Source organism: Primulina huaijiensis, chromosome 15 (assembly GCF_012295235.1).
Source record: "Primulina huaijiensis isolate GDHJ02 chromosome 15, ASM1229523v2, whole genome shotgun sequence".
Classification (NCBI taxonomy): domain Eukaryota; kingdom Viridiplantae; phylum Streptophyta; class Magnoliopsida; order Lamiales; family Gesneriaceae; genus Primulina; species Primulina huaijiensis.
In genome coordinates this window covers 631,229-651,417 of record NC_133320.1, presented here as the reverse complement: position 1 = coordinate 651,417, position 20,189 = coordinate 631,229, and the positions used below count along the sequence as shown (strand labels likewise).

The window sequence follows — 20,189 nt, the reverse complement described above, 5'->3', positions numbered from 1 at the left end:
TTGGAGTAACACTTAAAACACTAGCTATGTATTAGCATCAAACTATCCAATTTGTATAATTTGGTATAGTTTTTAAATTTGTTATTTTTTGGCAGATTTATTAATTTCACAATAATTTAATTAGCCAAAAACTCGGTCTTATAATATGGACTCTTGTTTATGCCCACTTGAATTAATAAGGGAAGGAGTCCAATTGGTCTCATCCAACTACTAGGAATGAGGAAATAAGGATGTGTGTGTGTGTGTGTGATGTGATGTGATGTGATGTGATGTGATGTGATATCGCTGTCAACCTAGAACATGCACCATTAATGACAATAATTCTTCATCTCATTAATTTTTTTTCCCCATGTACTTTATTCAAATCCAATTTCAATTATGTAATATTTTAACTTGAAAAAGGTTGATAAAGAAGAAAACAGATGTTAATTTTGGTAGAAGATAAAAAGATTAACTTACAATAGTAGGATAGAAATATTCCAAATTTTCTTTGAATCCATATTGTTTTAATATTCTACTCAAACCATGAACCAAAACCTATATCATCCCACACAAAAACTATACTTGAAATTGAGAGATTATGGTTATGCATGGTTCGACCACGAAATGACATATTCCTTTGTTTTCGATCCGTCTCCATAGGTTTATTCCATACATATCTTATCGACCAAGCTAGATAATTTGGTTATGGTTCGATCTGTGTACGTACATACAAATATGTTTGAACTGTGTCCTTTGTAAATGTAATGTAAAAATTTATGTAAGATGAAGTAAGTATCATGAATAGTACTGCTAGTTGAGAGAGGGGACCCTTAGTGCACCCAAAACCCAAAGAATGCTTTATCGCCATAATCGCAGGTTCTCACATAATTGGGCCACTACACCAGCCAGCCAGCAAATGGCATCGGTACAACATAAGAGGACAATGTACATTATTTCTCGTCACCTCAATTTTTTTCAAGATAATGATATATTTTCCAACTTACAATCATTCTTCCGTCTCTCCAATATCCCTTTTTCCCCTTTTTTTTATGGTTCTTCTAAAAACATCGGAAGTACTCTCCAACCTATTTAACCGATCCATCTATGTTATTAAAATAAAAAAGAAAAAAAGAGTATCAAATCTAGCCTTTTTTGGCCTTTTGGTAATCAAGTAATTGTGGGTTTTCTGTTTAATGCAAAAAATGGAAATGAAGAATCACACTTTTGATGTTTACTCGATTAGCTCCAACAAGAAAGAAGAAGGGGAAATAGAAAAAGGGTATGATCAAGAAAACAATAACATGAGCAGTAGCTCGTCATCAGTGGATCCCAAGAGTCTTTCAAAGCTTATCATTCCGCCATTGGGTGCAATTGATTCCTACAATTACCAGAATGTTCGTAAGGGAAGAATCATCTCTCCGATGAGTTCAAGATACAGGTGAATGAGTACTGATTCTAAATTTTTTGATCTCTTGTTTGTAGAGATCGAGTTAAAATAATTAAGTTTGGTGTGGTAGACTTTCTTGTTGAAGAAACACATGAGCTTACTTTTTGTGATGGATCGCATGCACTTGTGGTGTAGGTGTTGGGAGACTGTGATGGTAATATTGGTGGCATACTCAGCATGGATTTGTCCCTTTGAGATTGCGTTTCCGGACAGCAATACGAGCAAACCGTTGTTCGTCACAGACAACATCGTCGACATGTTCTTTGCAGTTGACATTGTCTTGACGTTCTTCGTCGCTTACATTGATCCAACCACTCAACTGCCAGTTCGTGATTCGAGAAAAGTTGCTACAAGGTCAGTTAGCGCATCACACACACACATACATATATGCATTCCCTGGCCTTCGCCATGTAGGTTGAAAATAAAATTCGAAAAAAAAAAGTTTTTGTTCTTGCTCTCCATGTAGTTATAAAGGGTAATTAATATACGTAAATTTTGTTGTTGAACTTATAAAACCAGCATAAAAGCACGTGCATATGCACAGATGCACGTGAGCTCATATTGTAAAGAACTAAAAATTAAATTAATAATAAAAATATTTTTTACTCTTTGCATATTGATCATCAAATTCATCAAATAACATTTCGTTCAGGAAAAAATATATCAAAACAAATTATAAGAATTTGGAATAATGATTTGTCAAATTAAGTAATAAATTGAACTAACATAACAATACAAATACAATGATATGAAATGATTTGAATTGATTAAGCAATATAAAAGTGTAAATAGAATTATATGAATGTATTTTAAATAATTAAGCAATATAAGAGTGGAAGAAAATATTTTAGTATATGATTTTGATATTTATCTACTCATTACATCAATTAATTGATAAATATGCTCCTAAAGTTTAAAAATTACATATTAAAAATCTAAAATAGTACTTACTTATAATTTTGGAATAACCAAGAACATGTGACAACAATTTTCATTTTAAGTTATATTCTAAATTATAACCACTTAAATATTGTAAATTCTAAATCTTTCAAAAACCTACATTTTGTTAGTCTGAGTTATATAAAAATAATAATAAAACATTACATTAGCTAAAGAAAGACTATGGATACAAATTGTATTTTGAGAAAAAAATTAATATATTTAAACATAATGATTGAAAATAAAGTAAATAAATACTCCATCCACCTAGGGAAGACAATGGGGCGAAGCGGGTTCGGAGATGAGGATAGTAAGCTTATATCTGCCCCGAACTTATACCCGCCCCGAACCCGAACCAAACCCGAAAAACTCAGGGATCTCATCCCCGTTTCGAGTTTTTCCCGTGGGGAAAGGTTGTTATCCTTAACCCCTTCTATGCCCAATATATATTTACTTAAAGTAGTGAACTAAGAAAACTTCATTTCCAACAATTTTAGTAAATGAAGATTCATTTCTTTAAATTAATAATTGAAATACCACTATTCTATCTCAGAAAAAATAAAAAAAAAACACAACTCTAAATTAATCTTCAGTGTCATGTATCATCATAATCATAATCCCCTCATTTTTTTAGAATTACATTCGCTAATGTTCGAAGCTATTAATAGAAAATTTGAATTCGTTTTCACTGTATATTTATATTTTAAGATTTTTCTTATTATTGTTTTGAAAAGTAAAATCATGTACACTACTAATGAATATTATATATATATATATATACACACACACACACACACATAGAATAAAATAATTTTAAAAAATGAAATATGACTTAATTAAATATCATAATGAAAGAAAAACCATGGAAGAAATTCAAAATCACAAAATCATAACCATAAAATGTGGTTAATTAGTACTAATTATTAATTAATAAACTAAATGTGAATTTTTTTAGAATTATATTATTCTACTATTGGACATATAGTTAAAATTTTCATATATCTTCTTGTGCTATTATAATTTATTAGTTAATTAGAAATTGCACTAAAAATATAATTACAAAATTACAATAAATTCATTGGAAAAAAATTGTAGAGAAAAAATTAAAAGGATAAAACATTTAAATGTAGTATAAAGATGAATTATTTGATAAAATTAATATATGAGTTACATAATATTCTTGAAGTGTGTATAGAAGGTTAATTTTGTCACTGCACAATTGGAAAACAATGCCCTTCATCTACACTTTTATAGGTAAAATCATTGGAAAAAAATTGTAGAGAAAAAATTAAAAGGATAAAACATTTAAATGTAGTATAAAGTTGAATTATTTGATAAAATTAATATAGGAGTTACATGCTATTCTTGAAGTGTGTATAGAAGGTTAATTTTGTCACTGCACAATTGGAAAACAATGCCCTTCCTCCACACTTTTATAGGTAAAATCATCGAAAAAAAATTGTAGAGAAAAAATTAGAAGGATAAAACATTTAAATGTAGTATAAAGATGAATTATTTGATAAAATTAATATAGGAGTTACATACTCTTCTTGAAATACGTATAGAAGGTTAATTTTGTCACTGCACAATTGGAAAACAATGCACTTCATCCACACTTTTATAGGTAAAATCATTGGAAAAAAATTGTAGAGAAAAAATTAAAAGGATAAAACATTTAAATGTAGTATAAAGATGAATTATTTGATAAAATTAATATAGGAGTTACATACTATTCTTGAAATACGTATAGAAGGTTAATTTTGTCACTGCACAATTGGAAAACAATGCACTTCATCCACACTTTTATAGGTAAAATCATTGGAAAAAAATTGTAGAGAAAAAATTAAAAGGATAAAACATTTAAATGTAGTATAAAGATGAATTATTTGATAAAATTAATATAGGAGTTACATGCTATTCTTGAAGTGTGTATAGAAGGTTAATTTTGTCACTGCACAATTGGAAAACAATGCCCTTCCTCCACACTTTTATAGGTAAAATCATCGAAAAAAAATTGTAGAGAAAAAATTAGAAGGATAAAACATTTAAATGTAGTATAAAGATGAATTATTTGATAAAATTAATATAGGAGTTACATACTCTTCTTGAAATACGTATAGAAGGTTAATTTTGTCACTGCACAATTGGAAAACAATGCACTTCATCCACACTTTTATAGGTAAAATCATTGGAAAAAAATTGTAGAGAAAAAATTAAAAGGATAAAACATTTAAATGTAGTATAAAGATGAATTATTTGATAAAATTAATATAGGAGTTACATTCTATTCTTGAAGTGTGTATAGAAGGTTACTTTTGTCACTGCACAATTGGAAAACAATGTCCTTCCTCCACACTTTTATAGGTAAAATCATCGAAAAAAAATTGTAGAGAAAAAATTAGAAGGATAAAACATTTAAATGTAGTATAAAGATGAATTATTTGATAAAATTAATATAGGAGTTACATACTCTTCTTGAAATGTGTATAGAAGGTTAATTTTGTCACTGCACAATTGGAAAACAATGCACTTCATCCACACTTTTATAGGTAAAATCATTGGAAAAAAATTGTAGAGAAAAAATTAAAAGGATAAAACATTTAAATGTAGTATAAAGATGAATTATTTAAAAAATTAGAAGGATAAAACATTTAAATGTAGTATAAAGATGAATTATTTGATAAAATTAATATAGTGGTTACATACTATTCTTGAAGTGTGTATAGATAGTTAATTTTGTCACTGCACAATTGGAAAACAATGCCCTTCATCCACACTTTTATAGGTAAAATCATTGGAAAAAAATTGTAGAAAAAAAATTAAAAGGATAAAACATTTAAATGTAGTATAAAGATGAATTATTTGATAAAATTAATATAGGAGTTACATTCTATTCTTGAAGTGTGTATAGAAGGTTAATTTTGTCATTGCACAATTGAAAAACAATACCCTTCATCCACACTTTTATAGATATATAGATATAGATTAGTCTTCACATAAAAAAATGTTAGACCACGTTGGTAAATTTTTAAATTTGTTGTTATTCTTCTGCTTTGTGGTTAGTTTCTTTTAATTTTTCGAACAGTTAAGTACTATCTTTGTTGATATTGTGTGAGACGGTCTCACGGATCGTATTTTGTGAGACATATCTCTTATTTGGATCATGAAGAAATATTATTTTTTATGCTAAAAATATTACTTTTTATTGTAAATATCGGTAAGATTGACCGTCTCACAGATAAAGATCGTCAGACCATCTGATAAAAGACCTATTCGTTCATATAAGTGTTCTAAAAAGTAGTATGCGAGGCTGTTTAAGTGATTTTTTTAAATTAATTTTTATGTAATTACGATTTAAGTCAAAAATTAACTTGCGTACTCAAAGTCACAAGGACCACTTGTTTCTTCGCCTACCAGAAAAAAAGTAGAGATGTATTGTCAAATAATAGAGAAGAAGTGGCCCCAAAACATGTTTAACATGTTTTAATTTTAACATATTAATATATTTTATACGGATTATTTAATAATCACTATATATATATATATATATCAATTTTCATTAAAAAAAATGATATATCCACGTGATCTAATTATATTGAAAAATGAAAAAAAAATACTATCGGTATAGCATAAACATCCATTTCAAATGCAAGTGAATATTTTGTTTTTTTTTCACCGATCCTATAGATATAATATTCTATTATCTATATTTAATATTATTTTATTAGTCTAAAACATATGTTAAATTAAAGTTTGCGACCTGAATTCTATTGGATTTGTTTTGAAAAACTTGCAATATGTTAATGTATACACCGAATATTGCTAACGTGTTCAATATCCCATCAAAATTTTGGTAAAAAAATAACTAGATTTGAAAAAAATGCTAATAAATAGGCTAAAATTATGAGTTGACCGAAAACAAAATTGAAAATGAAAAACATACAAAGATAAAAAGTACAACTTTCGATGTATTTATATATAAAAATTAAGATTTTCTTATTAGTGTGAAATGTGTATCTAATAGTGAATTTTTCTTCTTTGATAATTTTTCGTTCACCCGTTTATGAATTTTCGCGTGAATCTTTATGTTTTCTTGTGTTGTGTATGCATAATTTTGTCATTATTGTATCAAACTTTCATGATTGGAAAATTTTGTTTTCTGGACCAGAATAGTGAAACTCAAATATTTGATTTGTAGTTTGAAAATCATCATCCATTATTTAACAAAAATAAATCATATAATATATATCTTATATGAGTTGAATTGCATCATTTTTTTCCTTCCAAAATGCAGACTCACACGTATATCACTGTATTAAAGAAATTAATGTATTAAATTTCTCTCATGATGTTTGAATTTTGGCTTAAAATGTAAAGAAAATTTTTTCTACACTGAAACTAAACCGCATTAAATTTGAATTGGATAGATTTGATCTCTGCTAAATGGAAACATGTACCAAAAAAATGTAGGTACCTTTCAACATGGTTCCTAATGGATGTGGCCTCAACTATTCCGTTTAACACCATCTCTTTCTTGATCACTGGCAATCGGCGTCTCTGTCTTTCCTACTCCGCCCTTGGCTTGCTGAGGTTCTGGCGTCTCCGCCGAGTCAATAGGCTCTTTACTAGGTAAGCCTATGTTTTACTGCATATATCAAGCATTTTCTCCTTAGCTTTTTGAAATGCCAGATAACAAATTATGGCGTCGCGCGCAGAATCGAAAAAGACATTAGATTTAGCTACTTCTGGATCAGATGTGCAAGGCTCTTGTTTGTAAGTACAAAAAACGTTCTTCATTTATGTGTGTGTGTGAAAAGATCTAACTTTCTCCAAACAAACTAATTGTTTTGTGCAGGTAACACTAGTATTAGTCCATTGTGCTGCATGCGTGTTCTACACGTTAGCCGACAGATATCCGAACCAAGGGAACACTTGGATCGGATCCACCATTCCAAATTTTAAACAAACGAGCCTCTGGGTTAGATACATTTCATCACTTTATTTGTCCATCACCACCATGACTACTGTTGGCTACGGAGACATACATGCTGTGAATATGATGGAGATGGCCTTCACTATCTGCTACATGCTCTTCAATCTTGGCTTAACTGCATATATGATTGGCAACATGACCAACTTGGTAGTCGAGGGCACTCGAAGAACCATGGAATTTGTAAGTTTTTTCATCATATAATCAGTGGCCCCGTGTCAAGTTCGATTAGTCATATTTGTGGTATCTAGTTCTTGTCATAGTGCTAAAAGTTATAGTTCGGGCATCTCACATATTTAAAGATCATACAAGAGCTCAACAGTTATGTGTCAATTGATCACGTGGCACATAAAAGTCATCCTACTATTTCTCCCAACGTCTTTTCTCCAAATATTCACATCGATGTGCAATTAACGAGAATCAATAATCTTACCTTGGCTGTAGCATAAATCATATAACCAAGTGCATGATGCTATATGGAAATGTTGTATCTAGTGATAGGAGTGTGCGCAAAGATCTAAAATGTAGAATAGCCTAAAAGTTACTTTTCTATGGCTATGCCGTAGTGGTCACATAGGAGAGAAAAAGCAATTGCCGGTCTCCAACTATATAGGGTATTTTAAATTTCTATGCGTATTGAATTCTTTTCTTTTGGAAATGCAGAGAAATAGCATTGAAGATGCCTCTAGTTTCGTATCCCGGAACCGGTTGCCTGTGAGGTTGAAGGAGCAAATAGTGGCTTATATGTGCTTAAGATTCAAGGCTGAGAGCTTAAATCAGCAGCAAGTCATCGAACAGCTCCCAAAAACAATATGCAGAAATATACAGCAGCACCTGTTCTTTCCAACTGTTGAGAATGTGTATCTCTTTAAGGGTGTTTCCAGAGAAACTCTGTTGCTATTGGTAAGAATATGATATAAAAAAGGCATAAAAGGTTTCAGAATATGATATAAATAGAGATGTAACTTCCATTCCCTTTACGATTTATGTGAATAGGTTTCAGACATGAAAGCTGAATATATCCCACCAAGGGAGGATGTTATAATAGAAAACGAGGCACCAGATGATATTTATATTATTGTGTCTGGTGAAGTTGAAATGATAGATTCTGAGATGGATAGAGAGAATATTGTAAGGATATTCAAATGTGAGAACATGTTTGGAGAAGTGGGAGCATTGTGTTCTCAACCACAAAGCTTTACATATCGAACCAAGACTCTCTCGCAACTGCTCAGGCTCAAAACAAGTCTACTGATTGAAGCAATGAGGACTAGACAAGAAGATAATGCCACCATAATCAAGAATTTCCTGCAGGTTTCATGTTCTTTTTCTCCCATTAATTCAAGATTCACATATAGCCCATGAAACTCGAGCTCCAGTTTCGTGGAATTTCAATTAAAGGTATATCTTATGGTTGCAGTATCACAAAAATCTCAAGGATATAAGATTGGGGGCAATATTTCTTGAAGGTGGGGAAGGAGACGATGACTCAAACATGTCGATCAACTTGCTTACGGTTTCTGGTACAGGAAACGCCAACTTTCTTGACGAGCTTCTTAGGGCAGGGTTGGACCCTGATGTTGGGGACTCTAAAGGAAGGACCCCATTGGTACGTTTCCTAAAATCTTCTGTCCCTACTCCCTGCAAAAGTTAACTTGATTTCTGTTAACTTATAAAAACATATGGCTTCTATGAAATTTCCAATGTCTTGTTTATGTTAATGTTGCTTTTACGATAACACCCGTGCTTATGCATTACCTTAGCATATAGCCGCATCAAGAGGACACGAACAGTGTGTTTTGGTGCTTCTAAAGCATGCTTGTAGCTTTCATTTAAAAGGTAAATTTATATCTTATAGCTCGATTTTGCAACAATCTTTCAGATATTGACCAAAATTGGTTAAATTTGCAATCCATTGTTGAAAAAGATTTTACATTTTGAGGCAGATTTTAATGGAAACACAGCACTATGGAACGCTGCGGCAGAAAAGCATCAAACCATATTCAACATCCTAAACCATTGGGCTTCGGTATCCGATCCTTACGTATCAGGCGACCTTCTATGCACGGCAGCAAGAAGAAACGATACAAAAGTGTTGAAAGAACTGTTGAAATACGGATTATATGTGGACTCAAAGGATCGCCACGGATTAACTGCCATACAAGTTGCATCCTCGGATAATCATGTGGACATGGTGAAGTATCTGCTGCTAAATGGTTCTCAAGTCGATGACAGGGTCAAAAACATTATTTCTTCCATAAATTTGAATGAAGTTTTGCTAAAACGTGAAGTTGGACACTGTATAGCCATGCCTGAACCACTCGATAGAGAAGTTTTTGGATTAAACGAAACCGATCAGAAGGAAAACTTGGAGTGTAATTCCAAGAAGACATATTTTTCAAGGGTGAGTTTATACAGAGGCCATCCAATAATCCGAAGAGAAACTTGCTGCACCGAGCCCGGGAAGTTGATTCGGTTGCCATGTTCGATGAAAGAATTCAAGAACATCGCAGGTTCTTATGTTTTTATGCCATATGCAAACAAAAGTAGCATCCCGTTTGTTATATATATCTTAATTTGTATTGGTTTTGTTCTTGGCAGGTAAAAAGTTCGGATTTGATGCTACAAATGCACTGGTGATGAACGAAGAAGGTACAGAAATAGACACCGTTGAAGTGATAAGAGACAATGATAAGGTGTTCATAGTTGAAAATCCAGGCTCCCCTCGATGACATACATACCTTTTAATATTAGTTTATATGTGTGTAGCCGATCGAGGGGACTCTCAGTTTTGGCACTGCTTAGGGGCCGGGAATATACATATATATATTTGCTTAATATGGAATTCACAATCATTTTCTTGTAAGTAAATTCTGAGTTTCATCGATTAAATGTCAGATACTCCGTATGAGATAAGTATTAATGGTTTCATTTTGAGAAGCTCAATTATCTCATTTTTTTCTCATATTATATATATTTTTACAACATGAATCTCTTCTTATCTTGCAAATAGCAGCAATTAAGTCAGTCGAATTTAATACCATTATTATTATCGAATACATCCAAATAATTCTCTTCATAAAATTATAATAATTTCCCAAAATATATAAAAATTGAAACCAACCATAATGATAAATTCTTGAAACTTTTAGTATTTTATTTTATTTCCCTCAATCCTTCATTATGTACATTTAAGAATATAGTAAAAGACATATATTCAAAATCTCTGAATTTAATATTTAAATCAGTAGCTTTATATTTTTTTGGTCGAAATGTACAAACCACCAAAAGTTCTTGTGTAAATTGATGGTAGTGTTAGTGCTGCCCACAACTTCACATTTGGTTGGTGAAAACTGAAATATATGAAGTTTGAGACATCCCTTCCTCTCATAACATTTGATTGACGGCAATACCTTTGAGTTGATGCATGTATCACAAAGGTTTGATTATGGTGTCCAATCCAAGAAACTAACCATTAATTGCACCAATCACTTACAATCGAGAAAGTAGAAAATTTTGTTTTCCTGATTTTAGTTTTTTTTATATGTTATCGTTATCTTTAAATATATTTTTTTGTATTTTTCTAATTTGAGATGATGTGATGCTGATATATATTCCAAGTAAAATGAATTAAAATTGTGGAACAATGACCAAAATTTTTTTAAAAAAATACACATTAAATTCACATTTTTCATTGCAAGCTACTTATAAGCAAGTGGGACCAAAGCAAATGCTTTTGGTGTATGTGGACTCTGAAAGCTTGTGCATCCACTCCGATCCCAAGCAAATCATGACAATGTTAGAGTTGAGTGGCATTTTATTCTCGTGTACTATGTGATCTCACCACAGCATTTGGCTTTTGTTACATCATGGCTAGACAAGATTGATTTTTGATGTTGAAATCATGGATATTTGTGAATCATAAGTATGTAAAACTTCCAATAAAATACAAATTTGTATATATATATATATATAAAAAAGGGAGAGATAGAAGAAATAATGTTACAAGCCATATTTGAAAAAGAGTCTAATTGAGTCACCTAACTTAGCTATCTCAAGTACTGAGTGCAGCTTTGAGCCAAAATTCTGATCAGAAGAAATGGCAAAAGTGTATGAAGAATCTGTATATAAAGAAATGAATTGAAGAGCTCCTAAAAAAATCTGTAGTGTGGGTTTTCTTGTGCTTTTCCATAACTTCAGTATCAACAAATAGGTGGACAATCATTTTGCTTTGAAAAATTTTGATTTTTTTAAAAGTTTATGAAATTGGTTAAATAACCACATGAACCATGTTGATGTGTTTCTTTTGGACATGGCAGGAAGAGCATCAACAAACTACAAATTTTATTTATTTTCCTTAAATAAATCAATCTTCCGATTAACAAGAATTGTAGATTATTAGTTTCTCAATTTGGGTGTAGTGTTATTATATTAACGAATTTTCAAATCTTGTTTGTGAGTTACTAGCAAAATTATCATTATTATGTTATCTTTAAAATAATAAAAAATAGACCATTTCGGAGGATTAACTTAACATCCTTTCCGAACCAATACCTTTTTTCCAACCTAAAATAGGAATCTGTGGATGCTACAGAAGAAAACATTACCGTAAAACAAAGTCGATCCAAGAAACTTAATCATCCTCTTCCCTTAAATAGAGTAGTCAAACTTGAAATACAAAATCTTGGCTTTGCAAAGAAATAATTATTTAAAAAGTAGGTTTGTTGTGAGACTCTCACGAATCTTTATCTGTGAGACGGATCAACCCTATCAATATTCACAATAAAAAATAATACTCTTAGCATAAAAAGTAATAATTTTTCATAGATGACCCAAATAAGATATATGTCTCACAAAATATGACCCGTGAGACCGTATTACACAAGTTTTTGTCTTATTTAAATTAAACAAAAAAGAAGAATGTTGTATATGATATAATATATATAGGAAAGTGAATATTTTAGAAGATTGGCCACTTACTTTTGATTCTTTTAAACTTAAAAACTTACTTTTTCCTTGAGTGATCCAAATAAGACATCGTCTCTGTCCGTGAGATTGTTCCATGCAAGTTTTTAAGTTATATAAAATTTCTCATCTATCTTTTAATTTGTTTCACTCTTATCAAATGATTTGAAATTAGAAGATTCTCTCAATCATCCCCTCCACTCCAAACATATACAATCTTTTTTAAAAAATAAAATAAAATATTTTGTAGATTTATACGAATTTATTTCCATTATTATCGAGATTCTACTATTATGAATAGACAGGACTCCTCGTTCCCTTTGATCTCTTTAAACCAGTCTTTTCTTGCTCTCGAATGACGATGAGTCAATCGTCTTCATCATACATCTCTTCCATTAAAGGTTTCTACAACTTTCTTAACCGGGAACTCGACAATCTCGATCACCTTTTCATGGCACAGAACTTCATGTCGTTCGAGTTCCTTCAGGCCGTGCTATCCACGCTTCGATCCGTTCACTCGCAGTTAACGACTTTGGGCCAGAAGTTGCAATTGCCGGTCGGAGACAAATGGCTCTACGAGTGCATGGACGAGAGCGCCAGGCTTTGGAAAGCTTGTCAAGTGATGAAAGCAGGGGTGTCTGGCATGGAGAATTACCGTTCGACTGGTGCTGATATAGGATATCTTCTTGTTGATCCTGCCGCTTTAAATGCTCAGCTTTCCCGCCAGGTTAGTGTTTGCATCGAAAATTTGGCGTTGGTTTAGTTTTGGTTGTGGTAAAGGTTTTGGCTGTGTTTCTATGACTAATTCTGCGGCCTTCAATCTCGGTTAATTGCTTCCACAAAGCGAGAAGAGATCCGAACAAAGTTGTTATTGGAGCCTATTGTGCTGATAAGGTTGTTCGGGCCAGTTGGTTCGGCTACTCAGCATTGGTTGTGTAGCGAAAATAGCAACTAGCAGAGTTAAAAAATCTAAACTCCAAACAACAATCTTTTTGAATATTTTTTTTTTATCTTTCTCAAGCCAAATGCGTGCTTGTTGACAGATTAAGCGGGCGATCCACGATTGTCAGGGGCAGAAGAGCATGCTAGAAGCGACAAACAGAATCTTAGCAGAAAGAAGATTGCAAACTCTGTGCCTGAGGTTTGATGAAAACCATCTCTTGTCTGAATCGAGGTTAAACGAGTACAATGGTTTTAGAGGAGTATTGTATGCAATGAGGAACGTGAGCACATTTCTTCTGGTGGTTCTACTGAGTGGCCTTGTTTATTGTTGGCCAGTTTCGAGTTTTAGCCTTCGATTCCACGAAGAAGACTCGATTTTCAACTCAGGTTTCATGCTCTCGGCAGATATATTGCATCAGAGAGTGATGAACACGATGAGTCTACTCGACTCCCAGCCGGGGATTCTTGTTTATGAGTTACAAAAGGCTGAGCTTTCAACGGATGAGCTGAAAATGGAGATAGATGGCCTGATTAATGGGGGGTACGAAAACGACGCATACTATAGGAAATCTGAGAACTTGAAGAGTTGTTTTGGAGATTTGCAACGTGGAGTCGAGAGTGTAATTGCGCAACTTGACGACTTCTTTGACGAAATAGTTGAGGTTCGGGAGAAGCTCATGGATATGTGTTCTCGTAGGTAGAAAGATTAATGGAAGAGGAGATTTGCAGTCAACAAAAAATTATATATTCTTTTAGAATAGGTAAATCCAAACTATAAATTGTAATCTTATCTTTATTCTTTTTCAAATATAAACATTACAAAAATTTTATATATCATATATATAATTCACGTCGCTTATTCTATTGAAGCTTTGGGGAGAAGTATTGTATTTCTTGAGAGAACAAGACATGAAAGAAATCTTGAGGGAAGAAGAATGTGATTCTCTCTTTCAAGGAAAGTAATATTACTATCTCTAGTGAAGAAAACATGGAGAGAGAATATAGTTAGAAAATGATAGCTTCAACATTATTAGATACAGCGAAATTGAAAAGGACAGATTCTTCTAATCATATGTTAACAAATAAGAAACATTATTAAAATGGTGTATATAAAAAAGATGAGATAACTTTCGAAATATATATGGAGATTGACCCAAAAAAAAAAAAGGGAAAAATTATAGCATACGATGTGTCCTATCTCCGCATCCCATTATCCAATTATCTACTGTGCCTTGGATCTTTTAAAGAGAACATGGTCGAAAGTATTCAAAATAAAAGGATTTGATGTACTGAGATAAAGTGAGGTTACAGAAAAAGGGCAAATGTAATCATGTTAAAATTATAAAGACAATAAATCTTTTGATGTATTATAATTATTCATCGAGATGACTTTTCTTTAGCATCGCCTCTTTGGCATGGTTTTCCTATAAAACAAAAATAAACTCTTTCTTTTTAAATTATATTTTTTGGGTTTTGATAGCAAAAGGTACAAGAGACTACAAACTTCGCAGGATTAAGTTATAAAGTATACGCTTCAAGGCAGCAACTTCTCACAAGCTTTTCACATATTTAATTTAATTCAAAGGCACTCTTTAATTTGTCATAATTCGAAAGCTTTCCTTTGAATGAATGGTTGATTTTGACATTTGAAGCATTAATTTGAGTTTTAAGTGATGTCACAGTACTTTCTTCAACAAAAAAATAAAAACAATAACGGTCGTTTTCTTGCTTTTCTTTCCAACATTCAAGAGGACGAGTTCCTTTCGATAATAAGGTGTTGCAAACATCGTCAAGTCTTTCAACGATTTGTTTTCTTTCCATCTCATAAAGAAGAGCAATAAATTACAGTACAAAATACGACGACTTTGCAACCACCCCATGGCGGATAATGATTCCGACATTATACACTGGCACAAACATGAATGTGAACCAGTGTGCTCCCAACATATTTAAAACACACGTGTGGATTGGCATGATCCGACCACACCACGCGCGGACAAGCAAAACGCCTCTTGCCACGGACGAGTTTGAAGGACAAACGCTACACCTCACAGCCACTGATAAACTACTCGGTCAGAATATAATCAGTTTTCACTGTAATGTTACCAGATTATTCATCAAAGCCTGGCAGAGCAAACTGGGAGGTAAAATTTTCGACTCTTGCTCGAAGCTCAACTGTCTCTTTGTTGTTATCAAGACCCTTCAGAAAATGTTTTGGTAGTTTCCCATGTTCCCTCAGCACTGAACTAGCAATCTCTGCAGCAGTTATGAGATATTCAGCCATTGTTTCAAAATCAGCCTCACGACAGCCTCTTGATGTCATTGCAGGAGTACCTGTGGTAAGAAAAATGAAAACATCCGTTACTGCACACAAATAATGAGGGTGCGTAACGCATTATGGAAATGTGCTTGACATGTTCGTTTCAACAAGATAATTACTAACCAATTCTTACACCTCCAGGGGTGATATTGCCATTGTCATCAAAAATGGTTACTTTATTGAGTGTAATGTGACACAACTCACACACCTTCTCAAAAATTTTCCCTACAAGTAGCAAAATTTAGAGAAGATAAATAGAGGCCCTACGGAGAAAGCATCAGCAGAATAAGGTACCCATAGACAAAAGCAAGCTAAAACCAATTAAGCACACATCTAGAAAACACAAAGCAAGTGCTTGCATAATTCTGTATTATGTTATCAAATAAACATTATCATTCAGGTAAAAAAATTCATAGTTCAAAAGTTCAATATTTTCTCACAAAACATCAAATTAAACACCAAGAAGAATCCTATCAGTTGGGTAGAGAAGCAAGACCAAGACCAAAAAAAAAAAAGATCAAAGAGTCGCCGAACCCCTCAAAACGCAGACCAAAATATATTCATGACTCACAAAAAACAATTATTATTCTCTATCAACTAGCCTAGCAATTATATTCCATTAACTCTAAATTTAAATTTAATCAAAGTGAGCTCCTATCCAGTAACGGAAAAAAAGTAGCCTAGTTTAGCGCTGCTATACAGCTGATCAGATCATCCACAATATCCAAACATCAAACTAATAAAAACAAAGAAAACATAGTTGACTACTTTTGCAGAATAAAAAATGAAATCATAGTTCGAGCACTTTAAAGAACTCTCCCAGATAAAAATTGTCCATTCGCAACTATCAAAACCAACACTGTTTTAACAGCTCATGCCATAACTCGAGTCCAACAAATATTGAGGCCTCATCTTGAATATGATAAAACAAAGAAACCAAAATTCGGTGGAAACCGTACAGGGGAAAAACAATACCTGTCAACCCAAAATTTCTCAGATCCCAAAGCAACAGATGATTGTCCGTGCCTCCAGTGACCAGTCTACAGTTTCTTTTCAATAAAGCCGCAGCCAAAACCTGGGCATTTTTCTTTACTTGTAGCATATACATCTTGTACTCAGGCGTAGCAACTTGTTTCAGTGCTATTGCAAGGGCAGCAATGTGATTATTGTGTGGTCCACCTTGCAGTGCTGGGAAAACTGCAAAGTTTATCTTTTCTTCAAAATCATACCTATCACTACCGTCACCATGATTTAAAAGCATCCCCCTCTTCCTTTGCTTTGGCCCCTTCCTGTAAAAAATAATCCCTCCCCTAGGGCCACGAAGACTTTTATGGGTGGTTGAGGTGACAATATCACAATATTCAAAAGGACTTGCACATTCCTGCGTAAAGAAACAAATGTAATTAGATAAATACGAGCCTATTTCTTGAATAAGAAAAACAAAATGCATAAAACTCTGACACAAAACAGGAGTTACAGCACTCAAAACAGGAAGGACGGCATTGTTTGCAGTAACCATGTTACATAAATTCACACAATACTGATTTCTGAATCGAAAAAAATATCTAAAAGTATTACATGTCACAAGGTTCTGTTCTGTGAGTGCAACATTAGAATTTAATGCCAGAAATCAAATTAAAAATCACCAAGAAACTTTTGTTCTGCGGAAATAAATCCAGCTAAACACAAAACAATTCGTTTCTCCAAGTTAGAATGTGAACCAATCAATTTCGTCCAAAAATGCAGCTAACTGCAAACAAACACTGCTTCAACAGGCAGTACACCATGGTTTGTATTTGCCGCCTTGTTAGTTCAAGTCTCAAGGACATGCAAGATCAGGCTACTTGTTCAATAACAAAAAATCGTATGCCCACTAACGTTTGCAAGAACCAAATTCTTTAAGCTTGAATCCAGCAAGAAGCAAATGAACAATCCAACAAATTCAGAGCAGGAATTCTAACAATTAAGGCATCGAAATCAGTTGGTTCTGATACAAGAGCAGAAAACGCCTCTATGATAAGCCTTTGGCAATAACCGTAAAAAAATAATCCAAATAAAAGGAACACATTAAAAAACAAATGACAAAAAGTGCAATTTCACTAAGGATGGCATAGAGGGGGCGTAAGCTCGTTGTAAATGAAATTTTTGGTAGTATGCTAAGTTCCATTTCAAAATTACAATCCAAGCAGGGATTCATTCTTTCACACCCCAGACCTTGCCAAATCAGAAGACAAAAACAGCGGGAAGAGTAATCAATTCGAGACACGTGGTTTAATCAAATGGGAATGCATAGCAATACAAAGTAAACCAATAGGAAAAGTTTACAAAAAATTGACGCCAGCCCATAAAAATCACAAAACATTTCACCTTAGAAGCAATAAGACCACTAATCTGAGCCATATCACACAACAAAACTGCACCACATTTATCTGCAATTTGTCTAAACCTTGCATAATCCCACTCCCGGGGATATGAACTTCCACCACAAATCAATATCTTCGGACGAAAATCAAGTGCCTTCTCCTCAAGCTTTTCATAGTCTATATACCCTGTTTGTGGATTAACCTTATACGGCAGGCTCTCAAAAAATATTGACGCCCCCGAGACCTTTCTCCCATTTGGCAAATAACATCCATGGCTTGTGTTACCACCAGATGGAGTGTCCAACCCCATTATCCTATCACCAGGTAACAAAAGACCTGTGTAAACTGCAAAATTTGCGGATGTACACGAGTAAGGCTGTACATTCACACCCCAATTTTCAGAATCAAGCCCAAAAGCATACAATGCACGCTCTCGACAAAGTGTTTCAATCTCATCAATATACTGATTTCCACCGTAGTAACGTGCCCCTGGCATCCCCTCCGAATATTTATTAGTCAAATGGCTTCCTAAAGCCTCCATTACTGCTTTACACACAAAATTCTCCGAAGCAATCAATTCGATCCCTCTATACTGCCTCTGCTTCTCCTTTTCCATGATTCCAAAAACATCAGGGTCTGCGTCTTGTAATCTCTGATTTCCCCAAGCTTTGACCATCTTCCTACGCGACTCCAGATACTCCATATCTGGAGAAGAAACTATAAATCCCTTTGAAAAGGAAGATGGAACCGAAGACCCGGAATCGCAGTCACGTCTACGCTTCAAACACATAGAATGGCCCAAAATCCGAAACTCCTCCCCATCTTTTTCTCCTTCATCGGTCTTTCTACCCTTACTTTCACTCGAATTAATATCCAAATCGTGATTACGGTTCGCCGTCTCCTGGTCCATCAGTTGGAGAGGAGCCGAGGGCACAGGATGTAAAGGGTCACTAACTCTCGATTCGATCTGGAAGGAAATCGAGTCGTCGGCGATTTTCGAGCCACAAGCACCTTCAACCGTCTTCGACCCATGAGAGGAAAACCCTAGAGAAAGCCCATTGGCCGTGGTTGGCAGGAAGGTCGAATCCATAAAAATGGAGCTGTAAAATAATCATAAGCAACGTAAAACAACCCAAAGAGTTAACAGCAACGACAAAAACAAGAACACCGGCGGCGGCGGATGAGGGAGCGTGAACACGAGACTAGTGAAATTTCCATATAAGAAAATCAAATCTAATAAATCGCAGAATAAAGATTAACAGAAAGGGATTTCCCAATAATTGAGAAGCCTCAAAAACAAACAAAGAATCCCATTGGGAAATGGAAATTGGGGAGATTGGAGGAAGGATGAACCTAGACCAGACTGGTTGGCATGGAGGAGAGCAGATTCAGAGCTCTGATTCCATCTCGATTTTTCCAAACCAAAACAAATTCATCGGAAAAAAACTTGTCAGGATTTCGAAGGGATTTTTTAATAAATTTTTACCGAAATATCAAATAATTTCTAAAAAAAAAAATAAATAAAGAACCGAGAGTTTCAAAACCGGCTCCTGCAATTTTTATGAAATTTTAAATTTTTTTTATTTTGATTGATACGTTTTATTAGGATTTTTGTTATTTATATATTATATATACTTGTTAAAGATAAAAACTTGTGTATGACGGTCTTACGAGTCGTATTTTGTAAGATATATATCTTATTTGGATCATCCATGAAAAAGTATTACTTTTCATGCTAAGAGTATTACTTTTTATTGTGCATATCGGTAGAGTTGACTCGTCTCACAGATAAAGATTCGTGACACCGTCTCACAAGATACCTATCATTTATTAAAAACCTAATAATATTGATAACAATTTCGGTTTGTATCCAAATTAACCAGTTTTTTTTTTTTATAATAAAATTGTCAAAAAATGAAATGTCAAAATATTGCCAACGTTAGATATGAACAAAGTTTCGGTCAGAACTGATTTAATTTGAGATGGTCTTTTTAAAAAATTTATACTAAAAACCTTTTTTTTCTTATCATACTTAAACTTCTTATTTAAATAAAATAATTTCATGTATTTTTAAAATTCTGTATTATTACTTACTTCCGTGTCAAAAAAAAATTCAATGATTTTGAGATGGTTTTGAAAATTTAATTTATGATTAGTTAACGTTCTTATTTAAATAAAATAATTTTATATATTTTTAAATTATGTATATTATAATAATGTTTAGATTTTTAACAATGTTAA

The 20,189-nt window shown here is 33.2% G+C and overlaps 3 protein-coding genes across 4 annotated transcripts; 2 read left to right on the top strand and 1 right to left on the bottom strand.

Annotated features, from left to right (window-relative positions):
• The first annotated feature begins 961 nt into the window (after positions 1-961).
• On the top strand, positions 962-10,298 carry LOC140959165 (potassium channel AKT2/3). The gene is made up of 11 exons (XM_073416964.1): positions 962-1,420; positions 1,565-1,783; positions 6,839-6,997; positions 7,084-7,141; positions 7,224-7,541; positions 8,022-8,261; positions 8,355-8,672; positions 8,779-8,967; positions 9,122-9,197; positions 9,305-9,871; positions 9,960-10,298. The coding sequence occupies exons 1-11, from the start codon at positions 1,176-1,178 to the stop codon at positions 10,088-10,090; spliced, it is 2,520 nt and encodes an 839-aa protein (XP_073273065.1). The 5' UTR covers positions 962-1,175; the 3' UTR covers positions 10,091-10,298.
• Positions 10,299-12,647: 2,349 nt separating this feature from the next.
• On the top strand, positions 12,648-14,097 carry LOC140960270 (uncharacterized). Its single transcript, XM_073418471.1, has 2 exons — positions 12,648-13,050; positions 13,367-14,097. Exons 1-2 carry the CDS (start codon positions 12,679-12,681, stop codon positions 13,964-13,966), a joined length of 972 nt encoding a protein of 323 aa, XP_073274572.1. The 5' UTR covers positions 12,648-12,678; the 3' UTR covers positions 13,967-14,097.
• Positions 14,098-14,967: 870 nt separating this feature from the next.
• Positions 14,968-19,412, bottom strand: LOC140959101 (serine hydroxymethyltransferase 6-like). Of its 2 annotated transcripts, XM_073416858.1 has the most exons (4): positions 17,953-19,411; positions 16,561-16,966; positions 15,709-15,810; positions 14,968-15,599 (listed from the first exon to the last, which is right to left on the bottom strand). In XM_073416858.1, the coding sequence occupies exons 1-4, from the start codon at positions 19,036-19,038 to the stop codon at positions 15,376-15,378; spliced, it is 1,818 nt and encodes a 605-aa protein (XP_073272959.1). In that variant the 5' UTR covers positions 19,039-19,411; the 3' UTR covers positions 14,968-15,375. The 2 variants fall into 2 exon arrangements, with proteins under 2 accessions (XP_073272959.1, XP_073272960.1); XM_073416859.1 differs by lacking the exon at positions 15,709-15,810 and having other exon boundaries at positions 17,953-19,412.
• Positions 19,413-20,189: the final 777 nt, after the last annotated feature.

What these genes read in the sequence shown, in the direction of transcription:
- LOC140959165 (XM_073416964.1), top strand. Translation starts at nt 1,176, where the DNA reads ATGCAAAAAATGGAAATGAAGAATCACACTTTTGATGTTTACTCGATT. An exon ending in TCGAGAAAAGTTGCTACAAG is followed by an intron (nt 1,784 to 6,838) that starts GTCAGTTAGCGC and finishes AAAAAAATGTAG; the next exon opens with GTACCTTTCAACATGGTTCC. An exon ending in GTCAATAGGCTCTTTACTAG is followed by an intron (nt 6,998 to 7,083) that starts GTAAGCCTATGT and finishes CGTCGCGCGCAG; the next exon opens with AATCGAAAAAGACATTAGAT.
- LOC140960270 (XM_073418471.1), top strand. Translation starts at nt 12,679, where the DNA reads ATGACGATGAGTCAATCGTCTTCATCATACATCTCTTCCATTAAAGGT. An exon ending in ATGCTCAGCTTTCCCGCCAG is followed by an intron (nt 13,051 to 13,366) that starts GTTAGTGTTTGC and finishes GCTTGTTGACAG; the next exon opens with ATTAAGCGGGCGATCCACGA.
- LOC140959101 (XM_073416858.1), bottom strand. Translation starts at nt 19,038, where the DNA reads ATGGATTCGACCTTCCTGCCAACCACGGCCAATGGGCTTTCTCTAGGG. An exon ending in GTGGTCTTATTGCTTCTAAG is followed by an intron (nt 16,967 to 17,952) that starts GTGAAATGTTTT and finishes TTCTTTACGCAG; the next exon opens with GAATGTGCAAGTCCTTTTGA. An exon ending in GAGAAATTTTGGGTTGACAG is followed by an intron (nt 15,811 to 16,560) that starts GTATTGTTTTTC and finishes TGCTACTTGTAG; the next exon opens with GGAAAATTTTTGAGAAGGTG.